Source organism: Haliotis asinina, chromosome 2 (assembly GCF_037392515.1).
Source record: "Haliotis asinina isolate JCU_RB_2024 chromosome 2, JCU_Hal_asi_v2, whole genome shotgun sequence".
In the NCBI taxonomy this organism is placed as follows: Eukaryota; Metazoa; Mollusca; class Gastropoda; order Lepetellida; family Haliotidae; genus Haliotis; species Haliotis asinina.
The window spans coordinates 17334647-17354056 of record NC_090281.1 but is presented as its reverse complement, the minus strand read 5'-3'; the positions used below and the strand labels follow the sequence as shown (position 1 = coordinate 17354056).

General features: G+C 39.4%; 2 protein-coding genes across 4 annotated transcripts in view; one reads left to right on the top strand and one right to left on the bottom strand.

Annotated features, from left to right (window-relative positions):
* Positions 1–8384, top strand: part of LOC137273324 (pre-mRNA-splicing factor ATP-dependent RNA helicase DHX16-like) — a 31035-nt gene extending 22651 nt beyond the window's left edge. The window contains exons 9-18 of the mRNA XM_067805911.1: positions 542–657; positions 968–1109; positions 1901–1969; positions 2615–2746; positions 3418–3537; positions 3815–3955; positions 4496–4845; positions 5703–6027; positions 6785–6961; positions 7311–8384. Of these exons, the coding sequence (XP_067662012.1) occupies positions 542–657; positions 968–1109; positions 1901–1969; positions 2615–2746; positions 3418–3537; positions 3815–3955; positions 4496–4845; positions 5703–6027; positions 6785–6961; positions 7311–7448 (1710 nt within the window). The 3' untranslated portion in view covers positions 7449–8384. The remainder of the gene's footprint in view (positions 1–541; positions 658–967; positions 1110–1900; positions 1970–2614; positions 2747–3417; positions 3538–3814; positions 3956–4495; positions 4846–5702; positions 6028–6784; positions 6962–7310) is intronic.
* An 811-nt stretch (positions 8385–9195) lies between these two features.
* LOC137273326 (roquin-2-like) overlaps positions 9196–19410 on the bottom strand; it is a 49730-nt gene continuing 39515 nt past the window's right edge. For all 3 annotated transcript variants that reach the window (XM_067805912.1, XM_067805913.1, XM_067805914.1), the window contains exons 14-18: positions 16590–16752; positions 15713–16000; positions 14787–14945; positions 14076–14202; positions 9196–13390 (exon numbers count right to left, since the gene is read on the bottom strand). In XM_067805912.1, the coding sequence (XP_067662013.1) occupies positions 14077–14202; positions 14787–14945; positions 15713–16000; positions 16590–16752 (736 nt within the window). In that variant the 3' untranslated portion in view covers positions 9196–13390; position 14076. The remainder of the gene's footprint in view (positions 13391–14075; positions 14203–14786; positions 14946–15712; positions 16001–16589; positions 16753–19410) is intronic.

Here is a 19410-nt window from a genome sequence, read left to right as displayed (position 1 = left end):
GTGATTCTTTCTTTCAATTTCTTTGTGTCAGCCATTTGCCAGGGTGTGATTTGGTCCGAGTTTATGAAACAACCCCGTCTGGTCCATGTTATAATTTTGACACAATCAGTGTTTTATACAGCAAGTAAGCATGACAGGCATTACTCAAACTAACCAAAAGTGAGACCTACTAATTGATCAAAATCACAAACTAACAACATGTTCAACTTGGAAGTGTCACTTAACAATTGCCACTGAATGGGGCTCATGGTGTGAGGGGATTATCCGAACCTTTTTGATGTACCGCTGGATTAATGAAGCAAAACTATATGTCATTAGCTAATCTGTTACCGCTAATTAAGTACCGGATTAATGAATCAAGAGGTTATGAGTTTAAACAAGATTGGTTACAGCTGGCTATTGTTCGGATATTGCGGGAATTGTATTATCGGGGTCTGGACTAAAGCGGCCTGACTGTATTAATAGGCTCATTACCTGTATTCATGTCTGTTGTCTTTGACTGTATGTAATGTCCATGCTGAAAGTTTCGCATCTGTTGCAGGTTGGCTACAGCATCAGGTTTGAGGACTGCACGTCGGAGAGGACCATCCTCAAGTACATGACAGATGGCATGCTGCTGCGAGAGTTCCTGTCAGAACCAGATCTGGCCAGTTACAGGTAGGTATTTGTGTGTCCAAGGCAGTGAGTAATATTACATTACATCGGCATTATTTCATCTGAGCTGCTGCCGGATGATGTATAGTCCAGAGATCGTATGTGGGAACCTGTGCAGATCTGGGTTAGAACAATTTTTTTGTTTTGTTAATAGTTTATTGAAAAGTATTGTTACAACTGTTGTAGGATTTTAAAATGGCCCTGTTAATGCTTATAAGTACCCCAAGGAGGACTCTTTTCAAAGAATCAGAAACCTCTGCAGGTTTGTTCTTCTTGTGTGAGTGTTATAATTTACCGTTTCTATGTTTTTCAGTGTGTTGATAATTGATGAGGCCCACGAGCGGACCCTTCACACAGATGTACTCTTCGGTTTGGTGAAGGATATCGCAAGGTTTCGACCAGATCTCAAACTTCTGATTTCTAGTGCTACACTAGATGCTCAGAAGTTCTCAGAGGTTTGTCCCCATGTCTTAAATACTTATTTTTTTAAATGCCAGTTGTATCGTCCGTTTTAGTCAAATTATCCTTCGACACACTTGCAATGTTTATTTGAACCAAGAAATGGTAATAATGGCTGTGGGGTAGCCTAGTGGTTAAGGCATTTGCTCAAAGATCCGAGTTCAGTTCACTATATGGACACATGTATGAAGCCTATTGCTGGTCCCCTGCCATGATATTGCTGGAATATTGCCATAAGTAGTGTAAAACTAAACTCACTCACTCACTGATAATTTCAAGAGTGTACATAATTGCAACCCATGAAGATCCGGCTTAGAATATTGGTCTTCAGTAAAGAGGTGTCTAATGGGATCAGGTAGTCAGGCTTGCTGACTTGGTTGACACATGTTATTGGTTCCCAGTTGCATAGATCTATCCTCATGCTGTTGCTCACTGGATTGTCTGGTCCAGACTCAGTTATTCACAGAGTGCCGTCACATAGCTGGAATATTGAGTGCGGTGTACAACAAATCTCACTCTCTCGCACATTTGTACATATGTTGTTAAGTAACCATAGGTATGTGGACATGTGGTCCAGAATATTTACAGACCATCGCCATTTCTGGTGTCTCCAGCCATGATATTGCTGGAAGAATGATGAGTGCAGCGAAAAAACTAAACTACCTCGCTCGCTCGCTCACAAAGAAACAGTTTTATAAGAATGAATCTGTGTAAGTCAGTGTACGTTTCTGAAACCTTTTCAATTTTACTCAAAGGAGTTTTAATACCTTTTTCATTTTCATTTCAGTTTTTTGATGATGCTCCAATATTCAGGATTCCAGGCAGAAGGTTTCCTGTGCATATTTTCTACACAAAGGTGACTCTGATACACTGTGTACATGCTGAGATATGATTTTCTGGTTCTGTTTTGTGTGGAAACCTGTTTTGTTTCACCATCAGTCAACCAAACGGAGACTTCTCTTACACTTACTGCATCACTGATTGAAAACTTCAGGTGAAGTCTCAGCAGCACCAAGTCACTGAATATAAAATTCAGTTTTAAAAGTGTGCTGTGGTTTGAAATGTTGCTGTATTGTTGGGGCAATATCTTGGATGAGACAAACATCCGGGCATCATCAGTTGTGTAGTGGAGGCCCTGAAGTCAGCATGGAACCTGACTGCACATCAAAATGGTTCAAAGTTGTGATGTCACAATGCTAATGTCGCTGTCGCAATTTTACTAGACCTTGCTTGACTCACGGAAAGAGGACATGCCATGAGCAAAACTGTAGGCAGTTTTGCTGCAGTTTCTGTCAAATTATGTTGACAAGTAGTAAACAGAATAACTCGCTTTCTCTCATTTGATACCGAATCATTAATTCATTTAATAAAAATGGTATTACACGGAAGGTTGTTTAGTTACTTGTTTGCTTAGTTCAGATTCAACACAGGCTGCCTTGAGGTAGCTAGAATATTGCTGACTGTAAAATTAGTTGAATGTGTCATCCTTGATCTGCTGCAGGCTCCTGAGGCAGACTACCTAGATGCTGTGGTGGTGTCCGTGCTGCAGATCCATGTCACACAAGCCCCTGGGGACATCCTTGTCTTCCTCACAGGGCAGGAGGAGATCGAGACAGCACAGGAAATGTTGACGGTACGTGGGCACATGTGTTATATCAACAGTCACATGTTCATGTGTTTCTTAACTAACCTGTGATGGCCCGTTTTTAGAATATTGGCCTTCAGTAATCAAGGCTTGTCATAAGAGGCCTCTCACGTAATCAGGTGTTCAGACTCGTCAGACTGGTTGTCATCAGTTCCCAATTCCACCGACTGATGCTCGTTCCATTTGTAATATATTGTTCATCACTGGATTGTCTGGTCCAGACTTGATTATTTACAGACTGCCACCAAATAACTGGAATATTGCTGACTATGGCCTAAAATTCACTCACTCACTCACTCATGTGTACATGTGTTGTTACGTAGCCACATTCTTGTGGACATCTGTTGTTTTAGATGTGTTGGACATTTGTTGTTTGGTATCAGGATGTGTTGTTAAGTAACCACAGTCATGTGCTTGTGCTGTTAAGTAACCATAGGCATATTTTGTTAAGTGTCAGGGTACCAGTGTACCATTGTTGCTAGGGTTCAGAAAGAGGTTTCCATTTTGTGGATCCCTCTTCATAATGTGTTAGAGAAGATGCACAATTTGCATAAGTTAGGTATCAATAACCCACATGTATCATAAGTGTTGGACAGATTCCTGAGACTCAGGATATCACCAACAAGAATTCCTGTAATGTCTGTATCTTGTAACTTCAGGAAAGAACAAGGAAGCTGGGCTCAAAGATCAAGGAGTTAGTGATTCTTCCGATATACTCCAATCTACCCTCTGAGATGCAGGCAAAGATATTTGAACCCACACCACCAGGGGGCAGGAAGGTAGGTATCAGTGCTTGCCAGAATCGTCTCCCTTTTGTAGTATTCACACTCCATGGTGCAGATAAAGTTATTTGAACCCACACCACTGGGGTCAGAGAGGTAGGTATAAGTGCTTGCCAGAGTTGTCTCCCTTTTGTAGTGTCAACACTCCATGGTGCAGACAACACATGCCAGATAATTACAAATGTCTGATGACTGTTTTTATAGTTAAATCTGAAATCCTCTTCAATGTTGTTTCACAATGTTCCTTACACAATGTGTTTTATATTTTTTCTAGGTTGTCCTGGCAACAAATATCGCAGAGACGTCCCTGACAATAGACGGAATCATCTATGTGATAGACCCTGGTTTCTGTAAAATGAAGAGTTACAACGCCCGGACAGGCATGGAGTCTCTAGTTGTCAGTCCTATATCCAGGGTATGTTCACCTAATAACCGTTTTACGCCGGACTCAGCAATATTCCAGCTATATGGCTGTTGTTTGTAAATAATCGAATCTGGACCAGAAAATCCAGTGATCAACAACATGAGCATTGATCTGCGCAACTGGGAACCAATGACATGTGTCAACCAAGTCAGCGAGCCTGACCACCCATCCTGTCAGTCGCCTCTTACGACAAGCACAGTTGCTTGTTATGGCAAGCATGGGTCCACTGGTATCGGTCTTATACATCCATCAGTCAGTGGCATGGGCCTTGTTACCCTCTAGTCATGGTGACTGAGATGTTTATTTGCTTTGTTTAAATTCTGGGTTCAATTCTCCATGTGCATGAAATGAGTGGAAGCCATTTCTAGAATCCCAAGGAACATTGTTTATAAGTGGCTTAAAACCATCTTGATGCATTCCCTCACTCTGAAAACAAACTTTTAGCGTTCATAGTTGATCCTTATATCCAACATTTGATATGACAGAAGAATGAAAACAGGTGTTTATGACTGTGTTCCTCACCTCTTCCAGGCATCAGCCAATCAGAGGGCTGGTCGGGCAGGGCGTGTTGCTGCAGGGAAGTGTTTCCGGTTGTACACAGCGTGGGCGTACAAGAACGAACTGGAGGACAATACTGTCCCTGAGATCCAGCGCACCAACCTCGGCAATGTGGTGCTGTTGTTAAAGAGTCTGGGGATTAACGACCTCATCAATTTTGACTTCATGGACCCGCCACCCCATGAGACGCTGGTGCTAGCTTTAGAACAGCTGTATGCCCTTGGGGCACTTAACCACATGGGGGAGCTCACCAAGCTTGGGAGACGCATGGCCGAGTTCCCTGTTGATCCGATGATGTCCAAGATGATACTTGCTTCCGAAAAGTAAGATGGGTTTGTTGTCTGTATTATTATATGCTTTCTGGATCTCAGGGAGGAATATATGTCCCCAGCCCACAGTGCAACTAAAAGGATCAGGTTGTCAGATTTCCTGAGTTGGTTAGACCAGCTATGTAGATCCAATTTTAGCATTGTAAATCGCTGGATTGTCTGATCCTAATGCAGACAGTTTCTGACACCTGTCATGTACAGGCAGCTGGAATATTGTTGACTGTGGTATGAAACAACAAACTTTCAGTGTCATAGGACGAACGATCTAAGAATATTTCTCTTTCACTTTAGTTAATTCAAACAAAATTTGTAGCACTGTTGCTTTGTATACCAAAAAGGATAACCGTGATTGAATCCCTGTTCTTACAATGTGTGATGCCCATTTCTGGGGTCCCCTGCTGTGATATTGCCCGAATATTGTTAAAAGTGGCGTAAAACTACACTCAGTCAGTCAGTCAGTTTAAGGCCCTGCATCTATGAAGGCCCAGGTTAGAACTGATCTCCAGCAACCTTTTCTTGTCATAAAAAGTGACTAACAGAATAGGACGGTGAGGCTCACTGACTTGGTTGACACATGTCATCATGTCTTAGCTGTTTAAGTCACTGCTGATCACTGGATTGTCTGGTCCAGATTTGACTATTTACAGACTGCTGCAATATAGGTGGAATGTTGCTGAGTGTGGGGTTAAACAAAGAAAAATCTAATTCCCTGCAGATCACTGTGTAATGTCATGTGTAAGTGGAACTCTTCAAAGCAACGTTTAATCCACCTGAGTTGCTCTTATTTTGTCTTTGCCTTAGAAACCAAACCACCATATTCTGTGACTAGAACTGTTGTGATGTTGTTTCAGATACAAGTGCTCCAAGGAAGTGATCACAATTGCTGCCATGTTGTCTGTGAACAATGCAATATTCTACCGTCCCAAAGACAAAATAGTCCATGCAGACACAGCGCGTGTCAATTTCTTTGTCCCTGGAGGAGACCATCTGACCTTATTGAATGTGTACACCCAATGGGAGGACACTGACTACTCCACACAGTGGTGTTATGAGAACTTCATACAGCACCGGTCCATGAAGCGAGCACGTGATGTCCGTGAACAGCTTGAGGGGCTCCTAGACAGAGTAGAAATAGAAATTATGTCCAACCCTGGAGAGACTGTCAATATTCGAAAGGTAAGTATCAATGGCATACTGTCTATCAAAGAGGACAGTCTTCATTTAGCTGGTAACAATGTTTAACAAGCCTGCTGCAAATTCATATATTTAAGCCCTAACTTTACTAATGAATACGGCCACTTTTGTAATCAGATTAATGAAACTGCAAGTAAGCTCATCACTTAAATTCAGGAATTACACATATTGAATTAATGTGTTACAATATCAACATTTTTCAAACTGATAAAATAATAGATGCCTGCTTGGTACTTGGAAATATGCAAGGACTGGTTGGCTTGGGGATGAGTATGTTTGAACTCAGTGGTACATGGTATCTCAGTGTTTTTGATCACAATAAAGTATAAACAGCCATACACACAAAGTTTGGTATACCAGGATTCATGTGTTATTTATGTTAAACAGCAGCATGGTATCACACTGGTTTTGGGGCGCAATAAAACAGGCACTAGGCAAGATTAGTGTGAGCAGACACACATATAGTTACATAAGTGCAATGTACCTGACTCTGAAGTTTGTATTTATTGTGTTACTACAGGCAGTTACTGTAGGATGGCTTTGGTATACTAGGAACATAATGTGGTATTGGAGCATGGTATCAGTGTGGTATTCATGCATGGTATCCCAGTGAGTTATGACATTAAAACCAGCATCAGTCCACTGTAACCACACACACAGTCATACATAAGTGCAGTGATCTATAAGGCACATTAAAACCCATTTCACATCACTCTGACGTGTTGTTCTGTCACTACAGGCCATTACAGCAGGCTACTTCTACCACACATCCAGGATGGACAAGGGCGGACAATACAAGACAGTCAAACACCATCAGACAGTCATGATCCACCCAAACAGCTCATTGTTTGAGGAGCTGCCACGATGGCTTATCTACCACGAACTGGTGTTCACCTCAAAAGAGTTCATGAGACAGGTGAGTGAGAGTGTGATCATGTGTTCATCTTGAAGTTGATCAGAAATGATAGTGGCACAGGAGACAGCCAAACTTTAACATTTACAGTTTATTCCCATACATAGAAAAGGTCAAGGGATACTTAGAATAATTTCATATTGTCCCAACTTGCAGGTTGGAACTGGTCTTCTGCAACCTATGCTTGTCGTTAGTCACTGGATCATCTGGCCCAGACTTGATTGTTTGCAGACCTCTCCATTATTGCTCGAATATTGCTAAGTGGGGCTAAAAACAAGAAAGAAATCTATAGAATTTATTAGTAGTTTTGAACAAGTTTGTTTTAATCTCGCTATCTTGACTTGGCTTCCAGGTGATCGAGATAGAGAATAGTTGGCTTCTGGAAGTAGCGCCACATTACTACCGGGCCAAGGACCTCGAGTCAGGTGCCAGTAAGAAGATGCCCAAAAAAGCAGGAAAAGCCAGGGATGACTTGAACAGAGCGTATTGAAAGACATACATGACACTGATTGAGTTTCCCAGCTGCAATTCTAAGGAAAAAACACTGAAACATCAGTTATGTTGAATCATAAGTGACAGACTCCTTGATGCTAGTATGCCGTTAAATGTGTTGGATTCAAAATGCACCCATGAACTGAGGAAGCAGGTATTTAGTATTTCATAAGTGTTAGGCTCTAAAACACATCGAGTTGAGCAAGCAAATGAGGATGTGATAAAGAGGCGGCTTTTCAGAAAGTGGAGCACACACCCAATATCACAGTTTGAATACATGATGGACTGATGGACACAAAAGAGGTCTGTAAGATAGAGGTGGATTTGCAGGTCTGGGGATAGGCACTCATTTCCATTCCAACAATATTTTTTTTGTGAAGCAGAACAATTATGTTTGAATTTGAATCCATTTTCACACTAAAGTGCATTTTAAGGCAATTTGTCTTCATGACAAACTCTGAAACCAGGGCGTGTAAGAAATTACTCATCCTGACTAGGTCTAGACAGATCATTTCTGTAGTCTGGCAGTTAAGCACTTGTGTATCAAGCCAAAGGCCCAGTGTTATGCGTGAACCCACTCTCTCATGATTCCTCTCATAGTGCTGAAAACAATGCTGAGAGAGGACTAATTCCTACTCATTTGAAAAATGAGTCACAAGCATAAACCAGGTTCTTATCATTTTAGTCTTATTACATGGATATTTATCTGAGCTTACCAGAATGGACAGAATTTTAAGTTTCTGGCAAGGGGTTAGAGATAGAGACTACAACTCATCAAAACAGTTGTGGAATCCTTAAATGTGAAGAAACATCTTTTTAGATGTACAATGGGCAATGAAGAATCATGATGTAAATACCATCCTTGTACATATCCTATCATGCCTTGATGTATATATGTACATGTGTGTGTAAATAAAACATTACTACCATCTTAGTTAGTGTTTGAATCATATAATCAAGGCAGTTGTTCTTGGGACTGTGCTGTACAGTTCTCTTAGATTCTGGTGTATCATAGTGCAGTGGTTAAAGTGTTTATTCATCGTGCTGAAGACATGGGTAGAACGTGTGATGCCCAGTTTAGGTGTCCCCCACCATGATATTGCTAAAAGCAACATATTCACGGACTCATGACAGGCAAATCTATCTTTGATGGCATTTGAAACGATTCACCTCACTGAAATGTGATGTACCATACAAGAGCATGAAGGCACAAGCAGCCAGTGGGGACTTGCAGTAAAATACTTTTATCACGAACTACAAGGGACCACTGAAATTAGTTCGTTATATCCACAAAAATCCACTGAAAGAACAGTAAAACACACTTTACAATACAACACATTCCGACTCAGTTTATGCATACATTCATATTACGTTCTTTTCACTAGAAAGTCAGTAATCTTCCACAGGTCACTCGTCACTACGCACTTGTCATTGAATATATCATATTTTTAAAAGTCTCAAAAGCATCTGTCCACATTTCTGATGTGTGTGGGAGGCATATACACAGGCCTTTCGAGGGGGTGCACTTGTTGTTGCCTGTAAGTTTGTTATAGAGAATTTGTTCTTCACAACTTTTTTTACATGATAACATATAGTGGTTTATTCAGGACTTTTAAAACAGTTTGCTATAGCCATCAGTTCATTATGTCCGTGTTCGTTATAAAATCATATGGAAACTCCAAGGTCCACTTTACAGAAACAGTTGGAAACAGCATGCTGTAACGTGCAAATACAAAACAAAAACATTTGATAGTATCTGTTTTATTGTGGAAAGTAAACTGCAAATATTCAGAGCAAATCTCCTTCATATTCTCATCTCATCAAGATCACACTTTGACTTAAGCATTTCTGTGCTTTGGTTAATCAAGCACAATATAAAATCGATACTGATTTCCAACAGTGCATGCATCAGTCCCTGAAGAGCCTGAAGAGATGTGAGGAAAGTATATAAAATTTCTCAAATTATACAATAAGCCACTATGAAGATTTTGACATGTCATGTTTCATTGAAAATAACATGTTAAAGCAAGATCAAAACTGCAGACTAAATTGATTTGCCCAATGGTGTCTACAATCTAAAACACTTAAGGGATATTGTGATTGGTCTACTTCATCATTTTAACCATGCCCTCAGACACCAGTATATCTTCCACACATAGAACATGTGGTTTATCTCTCTACAGTAATTCCATACAAAGATGGGATACAGGACATATCTCACATCTACTTCAGCATCTAGACAGGAAGTGAAGTAAGCACATCACCGTTGCCTTGTAATGGTGTATCCTTGCACATCCTGTTATACTCAAGCATCAACACTGACAAAACACATGCTATTACACAATCACCTGTCATCTGCCACTGTCAGTATAACTAAACACTGAATTAACCAGTTTCAAAAAGAATTTTAAAGTTGAAAGACCCTTTCAAATATTCCACTTTGTATGTGTAACACTGTTCCTTCATAGAAACCCTACACAAATATCCAAGTTACTTCCATCCTGATAACAGTGATAAATACTCTATTCACAAATCAAATCTATCACCAAAAGGCCAAATATTGGCTCTTTGAAAGCTTTGATATGAACATAAGCAAGATCAACAAAGTTATCTGAATTCCAGAGAAAACATGTTTAGAACTTAAGAACCCTAAATTTCACTTAATACAGACAAGAATTTCGCTGACAGTATCTTGTCTGTAAAGCCAAATATGTTCATGCAGGAATCACATGCATGACCCATATCAATTTCTAAATAATGTTAACTCGGATGACAACTGCAAAATGATCTATCTGCAATAGCTGTGCCCTGTCAGATGATTGTGGGCAAGATAGAACACTCATTACAAACTACGGACACCTTAAAAGATACACGTAGTGTACAAGGTGCCTTAGACAAGCTAGGCAAATATCTTATATGATAAGAATTCCATCACAATTTCAAGGCTAAATGCATAACCCAATTCAGGCAAAGCAGAACTTGAAGACTGTCAAGGCATCTCTCACAGGCTGCCACAAATGACTCACAGAGTCATATGACTTACATTCCTCACAGCATATGTCAGGAAAATACCAAGAGTCCGTTTTCCTCAATTTTTTAAACTGAAAAACAGTGATCTTTCTGTGGCTCTTCTCTCTGCGACAGTCCTGCTCCTGAAGACGATCAATGCACAACAATCCAGCTCCCAGTCTATAAGACGTGTAACAGTCATACTAAGATGACTTAAAGGAGTGGACTGCTGGTCTTTTTCAAACCCTGTTTCTTCTGTTGTCAACAGTGATTGTAATGTATTGTGAACAACTGACTAACTTCCAAAAGTGCTACATATCCCTTCTACACTTCACTCTACAGAATGTCTTTCATTTATTTTCAGGTTCGATGATACATCTTGACAGCCTTCTACATATTACACATAACAGGCACAAATGTATTAATGCCCTTCAACACATGAAGTACAATCCAACAGTCAAATCCAAAATTCCTTGACTTGGAGAAAATCTGACATAAATCAATATCACCATCATAAATAAAAGAAATGAAGATTAACAACCAATTAAAACATGAGAAGAAAAGTAAGACAGGCAGCATCACAAATTATGTTTGCCATCCCCATTGGAGTTACCTCCCTCCCTAATTTCCTAATATTTCTTTTTTTTCTGCCCTTCACCAAATCTAACACGAAGAAAGGGCAAATTCCTTCCTGACAGAGACAGCAACCAACTTTCATTTAACTGTATCATCTTGTGGATGCCTCCCAAACCCATAATTTAAAACCAAAACAAAGTAACTAAATGAAAATTAAGGTACAAAGTAACCCCTTTATGCAAACAGTAACTCAAATATAAAACAAAATGTCTACCGTATTAACATTACATGAGGAGGAAAATGAAACATGGCACACATTGGACTGAAATACCAATGTTCAAAACACTGATAAATATATCAAATTGTACAATGACATTCTTGTTATACATGATGATGAACCTAAGATTAGTTTCTGTACTCATCACCACAGATTAGAGCACATTTAGAAAATAAAATATTGAACTCTTCATAGCTTGGCAAATGCAAGACATTATACCGTGTACAATATGACAGCATTACAAAATGACAGTATAAGTACAATGTGAAGAAGTATTTGTTTTCTTTACACATACATATAATTGATTCTGCTTATCATCTTTATGAAGCCTCTTCTACAATGAAATCCATGGCTCATTTTCTTACTACAAGTCTATTTCCTGGCAAAAAAAACCACAAACCATCCAAGGAATATGAAGGTTTCCCTTTTCATAGAAAGGATACAATACAGCGAACTGGTCATGTGGATGTTGACCCCTCAGCTACTTAATACTGATTCATTGAAATTTCTTTTTCCTGTAAAAAGGTATTGGGATAACTCCTTGTTTTACTAGGTTTACCAATCTGGAATTCATTTACACCATAAATGTGACTGTGTGTCACTAACCATACCCAAGGCCAGTATTAAAAAAAACAAACCACAGCTTGATGACAATCTTAGGTCTATGTTTAAATGATTGACTACACAGTCAGACAGTTGCAGCAATACAGTTACTTTATCATCTCATCTGTAACGATTATCAAACAATCATACATGACAGTATCATCTTGCTAAAAGTTCCTTCTGGGCTTACTCTTTCCACTTTTTACACGTGATACATGTTATTTCAAAAGAATAATGTCTCCCTGAGGAAACCAAACAAACTCAAGCCTGAGTGAGAGTGAGTGTTTTTTGCTTAACATTGCATAAGTTACTTTAAATCTTTTTAAGTAGGTAGTAATCTCAAAGTTTGAAACTTTCCAGGCATGTCAACTGCTAACCTTTGACAAGACCTCTTTATGTCAAGACTTATTTTCAAAGTGAGTTGGGTTAAAATATTGGCATCTGTTACTATGGTTACTAACATGTACACTGTACTTTTTGTCATGATCCTGGCACAGTCTCCAGTTGAAAAAAACCCAAAGATCTGTTTGTATAAATAGTATTGATAGAAATCTGACTGACTTACAAGTTTCTCTTCACAATTTGCTAAAGCAACATGTTCAATCCTTGAGCAGAACACAACAAAAATATTTTCAACTCCAAAAAAGGTTTGGGGTAAAGTACCACCAAGTTATTAATAATAGGAAACATTGTGAAATAAAACCTTTATAAGGTAATCACACAGTCTAAATTCCACATAAAATTGACACAAGCAGTAAAGCAAATATAAAACCATATTACCATTCTTGAGTATCATGATTATATCAGAAAACACATCTTGTTCTTTATCACAAAAGGTATTCATGAAATACTTCATAATTACATAGTAATTACTTGCATGAAAACATACATACTCTATTACTACAGATGAATAGTTAACAGCAAAATGTCAAAATAGACCTAATTATTGAATGCATATTTTCAAAAGATAGTAAATATGAGAATAATACCCAAACAACAAACCAGACAGGCTCCATAGTGATGACTGTATACAAACGATCAAGTCTGCCACTGGCCGGTGCCACTGGCCGTATTTCATAATGTATACCCAACACAATAACACAACAAGATCCACCCAGGGGCCAGTAACCAATGACAACAATGAATGTAATGGGCATTTTGAATCATAAACACCTTTATCACATCCTGCAATGACACACAGTAAATGCGACAGATAGAAAGGTAATTTGACAAAAATCAAACTAATATTTTAGGATTTCATACCCATTGTAGTGTATGGTAAAAGTCTGTAAACACACAACAATGTGTGCGAACATCCAGCATAATTTGACGCACTCCTCGTCAGAAGTTCTTAGCAAAAATGCACATACTGCAGCCATGTCTTCCATCTACCACTTGTCTGGTAGGTTTACAACCTCCCAGTGTCTATCTCCACAAGTGTTACATGACATAACAGCTCACAGCTGTCCTCATGTCTGAAACATAAACCATACACATCTTGTGTTAAGCTTGAAAGGTAGTTACTGAAGTATACTGGCATCATCACAAGGCACGGGAGTTAACTGAAAAGTTCTGTTTCCATACTTGCTGAAATCTTGTAGTTGAAATCTCTGTATAGTCCATACAAGACACAACTCTGAAATTCCATCAGGAGAGAATGTCTCAAACATGACACTGTCAAGGTACTGACCTACCATAATGGAGAGTTGGCCCTCACTAGTGATTTAATAGAAGACTGACCTGATCTTGGAGAAAATTTACTCTGCCCTAGCAGAGTGTGAACCTACCCTAAAGCAGTACTCACCTAGCTTAACGGTGTGGGGACCTACCTTAACTAAGTGTGGACCTATTGCAGCTGAGAGTTGAGCCACCATAATGTAGAGTTGTAATGATCTACCATAGTGGACCGCTGACGAGCTCCAGTAAAGAACTGACCTGCCCTAGTGGACTTTTGACCATGGCCTAGATTTTCGAAGCTCTCTTAGCACTAAGATAGTTAAAGTTCATGTACGGCACTTATGACTATCTTAGCCCTAAGACAGCTTCGAAAATCTTGGCCCTGCTCCAGTAAATAGCTGCCCTGCTCCAGTAAATAGCTGACCTGCCCTAGTGGAGAGATGACCTATCCTGGTAGTAAACTGACCTGTCGAAATGACCTACCTTAGTGGAAGTGAGTTCCCTGACTGCCCAAGTCCTGTAGCTTTAACAGCTGGGACAAGATTCTCTCCTGCTGTTCTGAACATTTCTGATTGACACTACAAAATGTAGCAGTCAACTCATGTAGTTTCTGAAAAGGAAAATATTTTGGAATATAAGGATATAAGGAATTGTTTCACAGTGACAACTAGTTACTTGATTTACCTCTGACTTGCATGATACAGCTACAACAATTCAAACTAATTTAAGTGTGAAAAATGAGACAAATGCCATTCATATCCTCAAGTTCACAGATTTTGAGAGGTTAAAAACATTTCCATGCCATAACATCCTGAAGGTATCATGGGCCTCTTAGACATAGCCATCTATGGACAAATTTTCAGTTTGTTGTTTAATGCTACATTCAGCAATATTCCAGCTACATGATGTAAATAATCAAGCCTTAACTAGTCAATCCAGTGATCAACAACATGAACATCTACCGACACAACTGTCATACAATGACATGTGTCAACCTAGTCAGGAAGTCTGATAACTCAGTCACATTAGTCACTTCTGATAATTCTAATCAATTATAACCCACATCATCTTCAGTTGAACAGATTCTCAGGTAAGTTTGGAGGGTAAATGGTATTTAGCAGACACTGTCCATCAGTATGCTGTTCAATGCAAATACAACGACTGCCATTTCCAACAAAAGGAAGGACAACAGACCTTGTGCTCACTGGCCGTGAGAGTGGGGTCAGAGGCCCTTACACCTGGGGAGCCAGCTATTTGATCTTTGGGGGTTGACTGGAAGATGGGAAGCATCAGCTGGTTGAGATGAGAGGCATCTGTTATGCTTCCATGTGGGTCTGGCTTCTGCCCAGTTTGCTGAAAGAACAAGAATGGATTTGAAAACAAGAAGCACTCCATAATAATCCCATCACCATCAACAACTGAGTGAATAAATGTTGTTTTTTAATACTAACGGTAAGATGCAGCCAAGTTGTCTCTGGGGATCATGTTTGTCATTTGATTTCTAATACTTTGCTTCTGTACCTGAATGATGTTAGGCAAACCTTGTGTTAGCGATGGTCTGGCAAAATGACATACGATGTGCAGGGCAGGAAAGGTTGTAATAATCAAATCCACAATAGTCTGCTCTTGCAACAATCATGTGAGTAAGTGTAGAATTTAGCCAACTTTCATCAATATTATCTATAACTACTGATGAAATCCATCTATTACTACAGATGAAATCCACATTGAGAAGTGCCCTAACTAAAGTGGAATAATAGTTTAGGAAGCAGCCCAGAGGATCTGTCCTATTTGAAATTTATCCCTTAAGCAAACAAAACATTCTTATTTTTTTAACACCCTTGGAAAACGCTGAGAAAGTTAAGGATGATATCTGTTCATGACATCAGTCAAATTCTCCATATATGGCTGCGAACAACTTCACAGTTACTCTCAGTCAAACGATCTCCTCTTACTCCCACAGAGAAATGCTAGTGTTTTGGCCAACTTACTGAAAACAAGTTCAGTGCATCCTGATGTACAGGACACTAAGCTGCACAAGTTGTCTTAATGCCCCAATTATGGTATGACTGAGCTTCCCAAATCATAGAAACATGTTTCAACACAAAGACTACACTTACCATTGATATTTTTATATCTATGGCCTGCAGCTCATATGCCAGACTTTCCTTCTTGGTATTGGCACCATGGGCACGGTTTTCAAGTCGATTCACCTCCTGCTGCAGAGATCTCTTGGTACGATGTGCTGGCATTATCTGGTGTCCAAAGACACCACCAACATTATCCCCTAGGCTTGTCCTCTCTATGGGTAGTTCCCATGAGCTGAACCTACTGGGGACAGGAGCAGCCACTGCCAGGGGACAGTCCATGGCTGTCACGGCAGTCACAGGGGTCATCCTCTTGATAGTCTGTGACAACAATCAACAATGGGGGCTAACAACTGACACCTTCTATAATAATACATCATCATAAAAACTAGATCATAATTTGTTATAGAAATATATATATTCACAGTAACATGGATTAGGTACTTCAAAGTTCATTCCATAAAAGTACTAAGGTGGGTGGGTAAGATGGATTTACGCTGCTTTTAGCAATGTTCCAACAATATCACAGCAGGGGACATCAGGAATGGGCTCCAACATAGTACCCATGTGGGAATCAAACCCAGCCCTTCTGCATGAGGAGGAAACGCTTTAACCACTAGACTAGCCTACCAATCCTAGAAATATCAGAGAGATGTATTTTCGGTGAAACTAAAGAACAAATATGCATCTACTGCAAATACAATTTCAAAAAGTGAGAATCAAGGATCCAAAGACTGTTTATTAAACACATTCTTAAATGATTTTGAGTCTCTTGGCTGCTTTTGAAACAGATTCATTATTGGTTTGGGATCTCGTGGTTGCTTTTGAAACAGATTCTTCAGCAATGTAGCATGTCTTCAAACTTAAACCAGTAACATTGTTCCATCAGCTGTCATCATGCTATATTCACCTCATCAGCAGTGACCTGAACTGGGTCTGTGTTCTTGAACTTGGAACGTGACAGTCTAGAGATTGGACCAAACCTGGATACCAATGGTGGATCAAATGGAATGAATGTCTGGTCATCCGCTGAGATGTAGTCATCCAAATGAAGCGGAACCCTCGAGACCCCACTGAAACATCCACACTTTGAAAGTACCATCTGACCAATCAGAAAGCTGGATTCGACAATGTCATTGTACATTATTAGCATATCCACAAATGAGATTCTTAAGAGGCATTTAGAAACGGGTGAATATATATGACAAGTATGTGGACGGTATATTCAAATCACAAATCATCTGAAGAAGAGGCAAGAAGAAGCCCAGGAGCTCCTTTCACAAAGCAACCTTAACTAAGGTTAACCTTAACTCCCATTCTTCAACATTGCACTAGGGTCACCTTAATGACTTACGACCACCTTAGGGCTTTGTGAAAGGAGGCCCAGACACGTGTTGTACAAAAAGAAGTCACAATCTATACACTTGTCTTACATATCCACATCTGTTACAGTCATCCCTTGCAATAACACGCTTCACGATACCACGGATTCAGTTAAACCTCGGGGCAGTCCATGGCTCCCATAAACAAAAGTCATCAGAAGATGACATATCCTCCCGGTCCCCACATATTTGAAAGGACAAATCATCCGACAGTTACTTATTGTGTTTTTATACCAAGTCTGAATTGTTTCCATGGAATTTATGGAAAATATAAATGCCATATATCTGTAATCAGAAAAAGTCACCACTTCAAGATCTGTCTTGTATATCTGCCAAGATCTTTTGAAAGATATGAAATGGTTTTTGAATTGTGCTCCAGAAACGAAGTCAGCAACATGTTCATGGAACCGAGAAAACAATAAATCACAAAAACATGTAAATAGCAAAAGGCACCACTTTGGGGTCTGCCACACATATCTACCAAGTTTTACTGACAGATATAAGAAGTTTTTGAGTTCTACACCGGTAACGAAACACACCCCTCACTTTTGAGAGCAAGTCAAAAACGTTTCCATGGAAACTGAGAAACTAATAAATCACTAAAACCCGGAAATAGCAAAAAGCGCCACTTCAGGTTCCGATTGATATATCTACCAAGTTTTGCAGAAAAACTTTGATTGTTTTTTGAGTTCTGCCCCGGAAACGAAAGTCCATACCTCCATTTTGAGATTAAGTCCGAAATGTTTCCATGGAAACCAAGAAAATAATAAATCACAAAAACCTGTAAGTAGCAAAAGGCACCACTCTAGGTTCTGATTGATAAATCTACCAAGTTTTGCAGAAAAATATTGAACGGTTTTTGAGTTGTGCTCCGGAAACAATGCCCATCCCTCCATTTTGACTTTCAGACTAAGTCCGAAACGTTTCCAAGAAAACAATAAATCACAAAAACATGTAAATAGCAAAAGGCACCACTTTGGGGTCTGCCACACATATCTACCAAGTAACACTGACCCTTATTAAGAAGTTTTTGAGTTCTGCTCTTGAAACCAAACACACCTCTCACTTTTGAGACTAAGTACAAAACGCTTCTATGGAAACCAAGAAACTAAGAAATCACAAAAACCTGTAACTAGCAAAAGGCACAATGGCAGCTTCTGATTGGTATATCTACCAAGTTTTGCAGAAAAATATTGAATGGGTTTTGAGTTATCCTCCGGAAACGAACCACATCCCTTCCTTTTGAGACTAAGTCCGAAACATTTCCATGGAAACCCAGAAAATAATAAATCACAAAAACCTGTAAACACCAAAAGGCACCACTTTGGGGCCTGCGGCACATCTACAAAGTTTTGCAGAAAAATATTGAACGGTTTTTGAGTTCTCCAGAAGGAGGAAACGAAGACCGCCCCACCATTAGACGAACACCAAAATAACACCATGGAAAAACAAAAAAAATAAAAATGCCAATACTCTGTAAATAGCAAAAGGCACACCTATAGGTTGAGATCATTATATCTATCGAGGTTGGTCTAAAAATATTGAATGGTTTCTGAGTTATGCTCCGGAAACAAAATGATTACGGACAGACGGACGGACAGACAAGGCGTCGACTATATACCCCCGCACTACATGCCAGGGGGATAAAAAGTTGAACTATGATCACACCCTTTCATGAAATCAAAAACAGCTCATCCACAAATCCGCTGTTGCACTCTGATAAATTACGTAAACTATTGAAATTCAGTGCTGATGGCAACTGACAGTGTTTATTGTACGTATCCATTGTGTTTCAGATGGTTTTCTCAATAATAATCATACCAACATCGTAGTTGTAACTTATGTAAGACAAGACATGCTATCAGTCAACTTACGACAAGTACTTACAATATTTGCTGCGATGCAACACACTGCGCTCTAGCGCAGTAAAACAGTCATCCGAGAACATATGGTGTCAGAAACCACATTTTATTTGATTAAATTCAATCCCAATCTTATTTATTAAACCTGTTGACAGAAACAACGGAAACACCTTGAGAGAATGGCATTACCTCATTCCATACGCATATAACTTCCGTTTACCACATTCGTGAGGGTCCATTTTTTGAGCCTACCACGATAGCACCAATTTCACATTATTCTTAGCAATCATGAACAGATTACAGTCTTGTATTCCATGGACTCCAAGACCCGTGTTATCGACTCATTGCAGTCATTTTCAACAATTAAATGACTAACACTGTGTTTTTTACAATCAAAGTTGCAAGTATGGCAGGAAATCATTGGTGACTTGTCAAACTGTCTCTTACGTAAAATGCATCCAAACAGGTAACAGCCTGTGTTCATTGT